Consider the following 13,604-nt stretch of genomic DNA (forward strand, 5'->3'; position numbering starts at 1 on the left):
CTTTGCTGCTGAGGTTCAGCCTCCAGGCAGAAAAGACATGCAAACATTACAGAAAAGGTGTGTGTGTGTGTCTGTGTGTGTGAGTGTGTGTGTGAGAGAGAGAGTGTGTGTTGGGAAGACATGTCAGAATCAGTCCAGATTTATGAGTCTGTGAACTGCTTTTAATTATAAGACACACTCAGATTCCTGAGCGAGGCATTTGTGACTGGCACTAGCTCGCAAACACACACACACACACGTTGTTGCAGCTATAATTATGAGGACTCTCTATAGAAATAATGATTTTTATACTGTACAAACTATAGATTCTATCCCCTAACCATCACAAAAAACGTTCTGCATTTTTACATTTTCAATAAAACATCATTTAGTGGTTTTTTTTTTTTAAGTGATTTAAATAATGGGGACACTAGAAATGTCCTCATAAACCACATTTATAGCATAATACCCTTATAATTACCAGTTTGTGACCCAAAAAAAAGTCCTAGTAAACCACACAAACCTGCCACCCCCCCCCCCCCAACACACACACATACACACACTCATAAATTAATCAAGATGAAACAGTGTGTTGGTGACATTGGCTCAAGTGTTAGTGAACCCCTTTACCTTTCCCTCCCTCTCTCTCTCTGTCTCACTCAATATGAGCCAATGTTTAAGGTGAAACAGGTTTGTTGCTCTTCAGTTGAACATGATCTGACCCATCTGACCCCTGACCCCTGCACACGAGGAGCACAGAGCTCTGGGAAAGGACTGTACTTCATTATTATTTACCAAAAAATATCTGCTTTACTGTTAAAGGGATAGTTCACACAAAAATAAAAAATGCTATCATCATTTACTCAACCTCATTCCTTCCCAGATGTGTATGACTTTCTTTCTTCTGCTAAACACAAATGAAGATTTTTAGAAGAATATCTCAGCTCTGTAGGTCCATACAATGCAAGTGAATGGTGACCAGATCTTTGAAGCTCCATGCACTTGAGCTGGCATGGACTCCACAGGTTGCGCAAAATCTGATGTTTTCTGGCATGATTTGAGAATGTTCCAAAGTGCATCTTGCGGGTTTCAATAGAAACAAGTAGATCTGACCTTTCATTCCAAGGAGTTAACTTGGTCAATGTCACATATTTGCTTATTTGATTTGTTTATTGTTGATCATTTTCATTCAAGTAAGTGGTTTCTTTCACATTTCGAAAAATCTGAAAACTCTGTTTATTACCAGGTTTAAATTAGAATTTGAATCCCAGATTTTCAATGTGAACCCCACTGTATCTCCTAGCAGCGAGTTTTTGGCAGAGTAACTCATCGGAATCATGCTTTTCTTTGCAAAGTTAAGAATTGATTCCCATGTGCTCCACCTGTCTCCCTTTCTTAATGTCCCAGTCTTCCTAGTGTAGGTTGGGTGACACACACTAATATCTGTCACCACACTCCAGCTCTTTGATCAAATATTCATTCAGGTGAGAGCACACAGAAGATGCTCCAGGCAGATGGAGGCATGGCAGGGGAAGAGAATGAGAGGAGGTGTGGTGTCAGCATTGCCATCATAGTCAGCATCATACATACTGTACAGACATAAAGGCAGCACTGACAATGACATTAATAGAGTTTGGGCTTCCTCCTCATTAATTTCATGCTGTGAGAGGGGAATATCATGAAGCTCATTAGATGCATTATTACAAATTCATAATGTGCTATTGCTGAACTAATCTCTGAGATAGAATAAATGTAGTATGTTGGGATTGGCAAAAAAAAAAGTGTTTTAGCCAGAGATGCTGTGTTTATAGTATAGTCAGGTTACCAGGTACCCTGCCAAACTTAACGAACAGTCACTAACATAATCAATTGAATACCCACTGCTGCGGTTATCTTGTAAACCTCATCTTGTTACCTCAGCCCTTTCAGTCCGAGACAAAGATCATTGGGAAATCCTGAACAATAAGGAAAAGCACTTGGAGAACATGAATGTTAAGATGAATGGGTTTACAATGTGTGCATTAAGAATTTTAGGATTAGAAACATGCTTTGTTGAGGTCTTCCTACAGATTTGTGTATGATGATTTGAATTGTATCACTCATTCAAAGGTTTATGTTTCACAACTCTTTTTTTTTTTCCTTGCACATATACAGTGCCCTCCATACTGTAAATATTTAGACAGTGAGACACTTTTCTTACTTTTTGCTCTGTACGCCACCACAATGGATTTGAAATGAAGCGGTGATTTATACACAGACCCCCCATTTTCAGGGGCTCGAAAGTAAGTGGACAAACTATCATAATCATAAATAAAATGATAATTTTTGATACTTGGTTGAAAATCCTGTGCAATGACTGTCTGAAGTCTGGAACCTGCTGACATCACCAAATTCTGGGTTTCCTCCATAGTGATGCTTTTGCAGGCCTTAACTAGAGCTATCTTAAGTTGCTGCTTGGTTGTGGGATTTCTGCTTTCAGTTTTATCTTCAGCAAGTGAAATGCATGGTTAATTAGGTTGAGGTGAGGTGACGGACTCAGCCATTGAAGAATATTCCACTTTTTTGCCTAAAAATCTCTTAGGTTGCTTTCACAGTATGATTTGGTCACTGTCCTTCAGTAATGTGAAGTGTCATATTCTCAGTTTTGGCTGAATCTGAGCAGATGGTATAGCACTAAAAACTTCAGAATGAATCCTTCCCTTCTCCTTACTCTTCTCTTCCCATATTTCTGGTACCGCACAGGTTCATCTTAGTTTCATCTGTCCAAAGAAAAGTGTTCCAAAACTTGGCAGGCTTTTTAAATGCTTTCTGTCAGTCTGTTTTGGCCTTCCTATCCTTGAGGCTTACCAGTGTTTTTGCACCTTGTGGTAAACCCTCTGTATTTACTTTCATGAAGTCTTCTCTTGATTGTAGACTTTGACAATGATACACCTACCTCCTAGAGTGTGTTCTTGACTTGCCTTCATGTTGTAAAGTGGGTCTATGTATAACATACCAAATCCATTGTGGTGGCATACAGAGACAAAATTATGAAAAATGTGTCTCACTGTCCAATTACTGGACATTGGACATTACAAGACAGGGAACACTGCACATAAGACACAGCCACCTAGATGAACACTAAATGTGATAAACAGAAACAAAGTAAAACAAAACAACAATGGGGAAATGGAAAATAATATATGATGACACTAAACAAACTTGCACTAAAACAATAAATATTTCAACATAGAGGAACATAAAGCTCCAGTCTTTCTATTTTGTTTCTTAAAATATTTCAAACTCTGAAAAGTTTTCACAGAATCACAAAAAAATTTACATGTGTGAATATGATATTTACCCACAGTTTCACATCTCTTACAGGTTTGAGAAGAGCACCCTGAGTGATGCAAACTCTGGTAAGGAATTTAAGTAGTGCTCTAGTTGCACTTTCACCTCTTCACATTTATGAACACAGCAAGTGACTAATTTTAGTTTTTCTTTTTCTGTATGAGAAAGTGTTAAAGATAGTCTTGAGATGTGGATGAATCTCAAGTCTCTGATCCTCTGCTAGAGCGAGATCAGGGCCACTGTATATACCAGAGGAGCAGCTCTTTAGAGAAACTGAGCTCAGTGAATCATTACTTTTCATAGAAGGTGGAAGCTGAGTGTTAAACCCTCCTTGGACTTTGTTCGTCTTCCTTTTTAATGAACTGCCACCTGTCAGGAGAGGGCATGTGCCAAGGCGGCTGTGTTTTTCCATTCTTTTAGCACTGGCATGGGAGGAAGAGAGAGAAAAGAAAAGGGCCATCAAACAGTCTATAAGGTGCAGCGAGGCAGAGCAGGTTATCATCACTCACATTGATCTACATTAGAATTTAGTGCTAGCTCCAAAGCTTCCTGGCATGAGCAGAGAAGGAACACATTTCCAAAACCTGATTTGGCCCTGAGCGTGCTTTCTCATGAAAAAAGGCTCTTCAACTCCAGAAAGCCGAAGAGTTCTGAGAGCAGGATTGGAGCGGGCATATCTTTAGATACAGATGTAGATTTAGCGTTACAGTGTACGCTCTGCCACGCATGTTAGCCCAATATCCCAGCTGTGTGTTTTCATATTTAACCTCTCGAGGTTTATGAAGGAATGCGCAAGATTGCAGGATTAGGAAGGCAAATCTACAAAGGGCATTGCAAAGCTTTGAACACAGATTTAGCATATTAAGACTGAACCTTCAGAGCCAGCATCAGCTAATGTGATTAACACACGTAATTAAAATCAAAACTGTATTTCATTTTTAACTGTCTGCTCCCAAAGTGTTAAATAAACAGAACATCATCTTGTGTGACTCTGAATAACTGAATATTAAACAAATATGCATAAGTAATTTGTGCATGCAGGCAGTTTTTGAGGTTATTTGTTGTCATAAGGGTACTGCATTGTTTGCTCATTATCTGAAAATTATTGGTATCACAGCTTTACAAATTTTCTTACCTATAATTCCACTTTTGTTTTTGTTTTTTGCCGCTGTCCTTTTCTGCATATGGCGGTGCCGTTTTACGGCCCATTCAGCAAACGTGGTGGCCTGTTTCAGTTTATTGCCGCCCGATCAGCCGGTCCACCAGGAAAAGTCCTGGTTCTCCCTATGGCCAGTCTGCCCCTGGCTGTGATATCAGCAAAAACTTAATTAAAATAGGAAAAATCGGAAACACTTCACAATAACATTCTATTTGTTAACATTAGTCAAGTATTAAGTATCATGAACTAACGATGAACATTGTTTTTACAGCATATATTAATCTCGAGTAATTTATCAGTATAGTATTATTCATTGTTTATGTAGTTCAGATGGCATTAAAAGTGGTATACATTAGCATTGGTTCATGTAAAAAATTTACGGATACTGTATGTAGAAATCAACATTAACCAAGATAAATAAATGCTTTAAAAGTATTGTTCATAGATAGTTCCTTATTAACTATTGTGTTAACTAATGTGTGTTAAAAAATATACTAGATTCTCCTTTAACAGTGTATAGTGTATATCTTTTGTTTGTTTAGAAATATCAGCAGACACTCTAATTGATTGTGTGAAGAAGAAGGACCACCAGAAGGTGAGAGCATTATTGAAATTATCGTTGTCATGATAGCAAAATTTCAGTAGTCGATCCCAGTACCTGTAAAATTTCATGATTCTCTATACCAATTTTGATACTACAGCAAAAATGAATAATGTGCTACTGAACACAGTTTTTGAGCCTATTTGAAAAAATTTCCATTTTACTTTTTTGTTTATTATTATGTTTTGAAGTTTAAATTAACTTAAGTATCAAAATGGTTTCTAATCAAATTAATTCATAAAACTTTCATAAAATGAAATTAGAACAATTGGTTTACAACATGCCATTGTGTTTTGTTTTTATAAAATAAGTGCTTCTGTGAAGATCCTCATAGCATAATCTTAAACACAACATTGGTCTTATTTTTGGGTCAAATAAAGTGCTGCACAACAGATCATCACAGTACAAATGAAAACATTTATAAAAACTTTTATTCAGTACAACAGTATTCTTGCTTTTGAGATATTGCTTAAGCATTATTATTATTATTATTATTATTATTATTATTATTATTGTGACTGTACATTTTAGTGAATATTACATTTTACTATACAGTAACATATTTCTACTGCAAGTTGATTCGGGCTTTTATTTTGACATGAAGGCTTTTCAGTTTGTTTGTATTTTTGATAGTAGCTTCACATCTCCGGATAAGCAGTTGTTTAAATGGTAATTATTGAAGTGCAAAATGCTGCAGTTTATTTATATAAACATAGTCTGCAGGCACTACACACTTCACAGTGAATAAGCGCTCTGCTCTGTCATCTATTACAACATGCACAGCGTGCTTGATGCTCTTAATGCGTTGAGTTTAGCATATGAGCGACTCCACACATTCACTGTAAAGTGCACAGCACATAGAGACAGTATATTTAATTACATTTCAGCTTTTTGCGGTTTAATAGTCACACTAGGACCTATCACAATTTTAATTAGATTAATTGTCATAAATTCTTTCCCAATTATGTCAAATTTGTGTGTGAACATTTAAAAGCAGTCGTGTCAGTCGATTTTATTTTAGTATCAACTTGGTATCAAAGTACAGGTACTTTTGACACCTCTAATTTGAATATAATAAACACATAAATACAACAACCTCTTGTTTTCTCCGTCTAGATTTAATTAATTTAAATTTCGTTTTTTGCCAAAGGAGCTGTTTCTTACCAAAATGCTTTCAAGAACTTTTGGACATTGTTTGAGCAGAGAGCTAATAATGCAAGCAAGTCGGAAGCTGTGCTAGCTCTATAAGTAGCAAGAGAGTGAATTGTGTGCTTTTAGTTAAACGCTCAGGCAGCCTAAAGGATATTCTGTCCTCTCTAACACAGCACTGACCTCACCATTAAATGTCAAGTATCTTGCAGAGCGGAGGCGGATCCATATAAATGATCCTGCATGTTCTCTTGAACTTTTATTCGTTCCTGGTTTCTATGGTGATCAAAAAGGCTTACTCCAGAATGACAATCTCCTACACCCAGCTCCAGGCCCATTCCTAGACATTATGCTTCAGTACAGAGAAGAGAGAGGGGACATTTCACACATTGAGGATGTTTGGCATGTTGCTATGGGCTGTGATGTACACAGCTTTCATTACTTCAACTTCATAAAGTATCTGCTTTAAATTAAACTTCTCACAGCACCTTACAACTGCACCATGGAACAATAAACAGTCAATTCTGACATTTAAACTGGCTTGAAAGATGTAGAGCATACAGGTAGACAGGTATGTCTGTAATCAGCAGATTATGTTACACAAAGATTCATCTGTCTGCTGTGTAAGGAGTGTTTCCTCTTTCCTCTCAGCGCAATCATCATCCTGTAATCTCTCATCCACATGAGTCTGAAACCTGGTGAATAAAAAAACCTGTGTGATGATACAAGTGTGTCTAGACTCACTGGACTTTGTGACAATACCAGTCCTTGTTTTTATGCCAAACTCTGGTGAATGAAAGAATCTTGGCAAGTTTTTCACAGATTTTGGCCTTGATCACATCGAAGGGTCCTTACAACCTATTGAGACTGCCTCCGGCACATTTGCTATCAGACGCCAGCCAAACTTGAGCTTTTCTCCTTACCTCAGCTGAGCCCATCACTGGATTTCGTTTAAATAACTATGTGGAAAGCTTTGCTTTTATTGGCACTTTTCAGTAAATCATCAGAATAGCATGTGGCTTCCTATAATGATATTGTTGCACTCTTTGGTTTGCCTTTGGTTGGGAAGTGTTTCTATTGGTTCTTGTGTGTTTAACTGTCAGCTTTTCTCTGTAGTTGAAGGAGCTGCATAAGAAGGGGGCAAACCTGTGTGTGCAGGACTCTGTGGGCCACACCCTACTGCACTACGCTGTGGAAGTGGGCAGCAAGGAGATTGTCAGATACATCATTGATAATGGTAAAATAAACACATATACCATCTCTGAAACATCTCTGAAACACTGCTAGTTTTGGCTTGATGTTTTTGTCTTTGCAGTTTTTCTGCCTGTATGTCTCTTGTTATTTTAGTAGAAAGTGCAATAAAAAAAACAACTGCTTGGAGTAGAGTAGATCTTTGAAAGAATAAAGTAAAACTCTCACTGTCAGCAGTGTCTATCACAATCTTTAAAGACAAAGTACTGTACATGTGCATGATTTTCTGTTTTTTTCAATGTATATGCTTTTCAAACACAGTTGTTCACTGTGCTTTTGTGTTAATACTGTGTGTTTGTGTGTATGGGGGGGTAGTGAAGCAGGTCATCTCTTTCTCCCATGCAAGTTTTTTACCACTCTTCATTAAGCATCACACCATGGCCTCAGGGCAGTGCGATTGCAAAGTTTGATTTTTATGGGGGGTTTTTTTCACTCCGCAGCACCCGCCGATATCCTGGATGTAACCGAGAGAGAAAGGTGAGGACTGTTCTATCATTTTGAATGCACTTACACACTGATTTCATGTGTTATTTTTATCTGTCGATGACAGTACAGTTCAAGCTTTTGTTTTATGGTATTGTAGCCAGGACTGGCTCTCTCAAAAGCCCAAGCTATTTCAGGACTTATGTGTTTAATTTTTATCTCTTCTGTTAGACAGCCTGTTTATTCCTTGTCTTGTGTTTTTCTTCTGTCCTATCTTTTGATCTTTCTCTTCCTGTTTGCTGTCTGTCTCTTTCAGCGGAGAGACAGTGTTGCACAAAGCAGCTTCGTTGTGTCATAGGACCATCTGTCATTACCTGGTGGAGGCGGGGGCATCGCTCATGAAGACGGATTTACAGGTGAGATGGACAACTGAAGAAGACAATTCCACACATATACACATGTTTGGACGGTTAAAGTTTTAAAGAGGTTACCTTACTGGAACTATGGCCCAATATGAGGCCAACATGGCCAGGTCAATGGCCACATTTTTACTTGGTATTAAGATGCGTTTTGAGCAATCCATTTGTAACGGGGCAATGCAACAGACAAGTGTAAATGGGGTCCAAAACATTTTTAGATTTGTTCACGTCAACCACATTAAGAGGTGGTCTTATGTGGTTGAAAAGCACTAGTAACCTCCAGGGTATGAAATTAACTTTTTTGCCCACCAGCCACAGTGGCTGGTGAATGCCCAGTTTTGCCACATGGATTTTTTACCAGTCACTTAGATTTTTCAGACACTTTTAATATAATTTTTAATACAATGTTATTTTGTAATATAACATATAATATTATTATTATTATCAAAGAGTAGACAAGCACAGAAGAGACACTTCTTGTTCAAGCATCATTTCTGAGGCTGTACTGAATTATGACACGCATGACAATTCACCTAATGTTGTTGTATGTCATTTGCTATGTATAGTAACATATACAGCCACAAATATTTGAAACTAAGCAATGTCAAAATAAAGTGTACCTGCAGAGTTGAGAACTCTATGCATACACGTGTTCTGTGAAAAGCACTCATGAACTGCATAGTGCCACTGAACATCTGTGCACACAGCGAGTCAGACATTTCATCTGTTCTTCAAAATATAATCAAGTGTGTTTCTTCAAAAGGGCGTCTTTGTGTCTAATGGCATTTTTTGTCATATGTCACTCCGAGATGTCTTGAAGGTCGCCCGCCACAGTGGCGTGTAGATGAGCAAAAATACCCACCTCTGCACAAGAAATACCCACATTTGGCGGGTTGGTGGGTGTTAATTTCAAACCCTGGTGACCACATTGAGCTCGTAGTGAAAAAGTTAATCAAACGCTGTGCTAAAACAAAGTCCCTTTCAACGCAAGTCATTCCATTCGGCAGTCATCTTGGGAACGCTCCTGCCCAGCTATTGTCTATGGATACAAGTGGCATGGAAGTACAGCTCCTATCTACTTGAATTGGGAAAGACCGAAATCTCCAAAACGGTTGTTCAAGATTACAATCAAAGAACATATTTCAAATCAGTAGTAAAATATGACAACAGTGGTATCATAAATTGTGCTGCTTCAGCTCAGATCATGCTAAAAAAATGCTATTTTCCTGCAGAAATACAGTGATGTAGAGATTGATGTATGTCATCATGAAATAAGAGAATTTTACATTGAAATTCGAACACAAATGATCAAAAGGAATGCATAATATGACCAGATTAGTGGTTGCATAGACTAGTCGACTATAACTAATGTAGTCGACATTGTCAGCCTGAAGTCTACCAGTCGCTTTCCACATGATTTACAAAACATGTCTGTAGGAAATACAGTGGATGGCAGATTTCAGAAACGTAGGATGGCAAGGGAAGACTCATTCATATTAACGAGCAAAGCTCTACCTGATTTGGTAGGGTTAGATTTAGGGGTTGGGTTATAGTTTCTCTGACCAATCAGGTAGCGATTCCTGATGAATATAACTGAAATGCCCAATCAGATATCACTTTACTCATGAATATAAATTAGTCTTCCCCTGCCATCCTACGTTCCCGAAACTTGCCAACAGCTGTGGAGGCAACAGAAATACTAGTGCTATGTATAATCATTTAAAAAGACACCCATTGGATTTTCAACATGATCAGCACAACTTTGTGGGTTTGGACATCTGACCTGGTTGCTGTTCGATCCTTCAAGAACGCGATTCGATGACAATTAGAAAGTTGATTCAAGTTGGAGTTTGATGACATGAAGCAGTGTATCCCTATCCTGCATGCTAGATTCCGTGTCTGCCCATAATCATCTGTACAAGCGGCTTCAAGAGGAGGGGGAACCACCATCAGCAGCGTGTAGTCCAGGCTACACTAAAATATGTTCAGAGAATGTAGTGGAAAGGATGACATCACAACTAGTCGTATTCGACTCGACTAATGGGCTCGACTAATTGACAGTTAAAAATCAGTTGTCGTGCAACCCCTAGAAGAGTTGTAAAAGTTGATGCATCTCACCTGTCCAACTTGTGAGTGGATCACCCAAAACGCATCTTAATACCAGGTGTACAGCAGGCCTATGAGAAGCAGTCTGTTCAGCTCCCCTTTCACCATGGTTCCTGACATAAAGCTGAAAAAAGAAATACACATCCTTTCAGAAGTCAGAAGATTATTCATTCTTTGTATAAGATATGGGAATTTTGGAAGGAATAATTGTGGTGAGCCCTGAATGCAGATTGATGCCAAACCAGCTCACTGTCGACGTTTGTGGCTTTTGGATCTTTCTCATTTTGGCTGCAGCCTCCAGCTGGTCTTCATCCATGAACTTTTCTGTACTCAACTGCTCTGTGAATCAGTGCTGACTAAGACCTACACATGAAACAAGGAGCCATTCTTCCCTCCCTCTCCCCTGTTCACTTCCCCTCCACATCACCTCCACAGAGCCAGCCAAGACACTCAAACACTCCTGCAAACCTTCTGATTGGTGTACCACAAAATTACACACAGCTGCAGACACACTAGACTTGAATTACCTCCTCTCTTCTTTTCAGAAGAAACATCCTTTTATAAACTACTTTTAGAAGAGATCTGTAAGGGAATGATTAAGGGAATGATTTCCATAAAGCACATTTGTGGTTATAACTCAGAACTACTGTGCTTTCTCTTTCTCTGTAGTTTTGTCGCTTTGCATCACTGGGCCTAAATGTAATATTCTACTCCAAGCCTCACAGCAGTCCAACAGATCTTAACCAACTCCCATAGGTTAAATGTGTGAGACAGCACTGATGCAGTCTCCTTTGTGACAATGGGCTCTAGCCTGTCATTATCAGTGGACTCCAGTCTTGTTGAGGAAGACGAAATGTTTAAAGTCACCTGTCTGACACAGTCTGAGAGCAGACAGAGAGAGAGAGAGATTCTCTTTGTGAAGGATATCTGCCCATTTTTATCTGCCTTCTATTAATGAGTCTGACTGACATGATCTAAACAGGACCTGTATCATTTTCCTGGACTGTGGTCTGATCTGTTTAACAGCCCTGCTTCATCAGCACTTTTCTACTCTTTTCCGCTCTGTTTCCATCAGTCCCAAGGAACCTCTGCTTAATCCTCTGTTTCGTGCAATCCAGAATAATTTAATATCATCCAGGATAGAGTGACTCATCCTTCATTGCCCTGTGATAAACTTTCTATTTTTTACACTCTATCCATCTGTCTTTGCCTGTAGATAATAAGCATTCTCACAGTCCTTTTTAATTTTGTTTTCTTTTTTCCATTCCCTTGAGACTTGTATGAGGATGAATGCTGGTATTTGGAAGCGCTGTAAAACAGTCGTTATATTTCTGCTTACCGCACAACTTGCCCTCCTGTGTTACTGTACTCATCTCTCTCAGTTCATCATTGCTAAAATTGTCCATTGTGCAAGCTGCAGGACTCTGCTTTTAACAGGTTTCCAGAACTGGCTTTGTTTTTATGCTCATCTGAAAGGCTGGACATAGAGGGATGCAATACTGCACTGTAAGTTGCACAGTATGAAAAGGTGCTGGTGCCCTGTCGTACTGTATTTTCCCAAACAAAATCAGCTTCATCAGCTTCACCAGTCCAGCAACAATGAAAGCGCCTGGCAGGCAGTCTGATTGCTCCAAGCTACAGTATGTCCGACAGGAACAGTCCAGATCTTTCTCTCAGACTCCCTGCACTAGGCCTGCCTACAATTAACAACAATTACTGTTGAGCAATGCTGGCACCAGCAATGTGGAAAAAGAGAGGAGTTTTCAGAGAGAACATGTTTACCATTAGAGGCTCAGTCTGCTCTTTGATTTCCCTCCTCCATTGTTCATGAAGAATCTGAAGACTATCCCTAATAAAGGCCTGTGTGCATCCATAGGTGTTTTCTGTGCACTTTGCTTTAATCCGCAGAGCTTGTATTTGCAATTGTGTTTGTTCTTGTTGTTGGAATTGTGGCCCATCCATAACTGCAATTGAATTTGAACTACTGGTACTATTGTACTCTGTTCTGTGTGGCATGGTTTCTGTATCATAAAAAAAAAAAGAAAGTCGTCGTCTATGAGAAGTCTGATTAATGCAGAGAGTATCAGTCAACTGGAGTCCCAATTGAAAAGATTGTGGCTTAATTGGTAACACTTTACAATGAGGTTGTAGTGTTTGAAGAATATTTCTACTCTTTTCCGCTCTGCAAATGGCACTACCCGGACCATTTATCAACACGGCTCAATGGATAGAGCACCATGAACGCAAAGCAGGTGCGTTAACTTACGGACCGCGCAGATCATTATCAACAGCGCTAGACGCTACCTGGATCAATTATCAACACAGCATGGAAAGAGGTGTGCGAGCACAGGGCAGATGCATTTACTCAAGGACTGGTCTTAATCCCACAGCACAGACTATTTTAAATGTAATTGCGAAATCTGATGCAAAACCCCCCAAAAATGCAGTACAGAAATGTCTGTTGCAAAACTCTTATGTGTCAGTGATAAAACTAGTTTAAAACAAACAGCCCCCACATTCTAAACAGCACTGACAAAGAAAACAAGAGAAAACATAAATTAGAAGACTTTTCAATCCTCACGTCACAACACTTACAAACATTTACCATTGATTTACTGTAGAAACACTTAAGTGTATTAACTATGGTATTTGTGGCAGAAAAAGTTTTTAAATGTATATAGACTGCTGTTTTTCATTACAAAAATCCCATAGCTTTTATATAGAAAACACAGGACCCTATTTTAAGCGTGCAAGCACTAGGCGCAGCGCAATGCCTTAACTCATAAGCACAAAGTCAATGGTCATGGCCATGAAGTGTTGGTATTTTCATGTAAGCGTGCACTAAAGCCCCGTTCACACCACAGATGGCATGCCGCTAGACTTTGCGATCTGTGTCGCTGGTGGCCGTTTCTACTGCTCCCACTGCTCTAACGTTATTGGTGGACTGCACAACTGGCCATAGTAGCGTTTGAAATGCTGTTTAAAGATGATACTGCAGATAAAACTAAGACATCATACTAATTTGACAAGGAATAAGTTATTTTACCTGTGACAATGCACATTCTGCAGGGGAGGGCTTTTTATATAACCTGCAGCACTGCTTGATGCATTCTATCATTAAGCAAGACGAATGTTATATTAATATATAAATCAAACTAACTCAAAATGCCGACTTGGTTTTCCATGC

At 38.9% G+C, this 13,604-nt stretch overlaps 1 protein-coding gene across 10 annotated transcripts in view; it reads left to right on the forward strand.

The window, feature by feature from the left end:
• Window positions 1–13,604, forward strand: part of LOC127416662 (diacylglycerol kinase zeta-like) — a 173,773-nt gene that overhangs the window by 154,150 nt on the left and 6,019 nt on the right. For 8 of the 10 annotated variants that reach the window (XM_051656189.1, XM_051656204.1, XM_051656161.1 and 5 more), the window contains 5 exons: window positions 3,343–3,377; window positions 5,011–5,063; window positions 7,335–7,455; window positions 7,910–7,946; window positions 8,209–8,308. In XM_051656189.1, coding sequence (XP_051512149.1) covers window positions 3,343–3,377; window positions 5,011–5,063; window positions 7,335–7,455; window positions 7,910–7,946; window positions 8,209–8,308 — 346 coding nt within the window. Of the gene's footprint in view, window positions 1–3,342; window positions 3,378–5,010; window positions 5,064–7,334; window positions 7,456–7,909; window positions 7,947–8,208; window positions 8,309–13,604 lie in introns of those variants that run through there. The other 2 variants (XR_007893159.1, XR_007893162.1) reach the window with 2 other exon arrangements.

The sequence above is a fragment of the Myxocyprinus asiaticus genome, chromosome 2 (genome assembly GCF_019703515.2).
Source record: "Myxocyprinus asiaticus isolate MX2 ecotype Aquarium Trade chromosome 2, UBuf_Myxa_2, whole genome shotgun sequence".
NCBI classification, from domain to species: Eukaryota; Metazoa; Chordata; class Actinopteri; order Cypriniformes; family Catostomidae; genus Myxocyprinus; species Myxocyprinus asiaticus.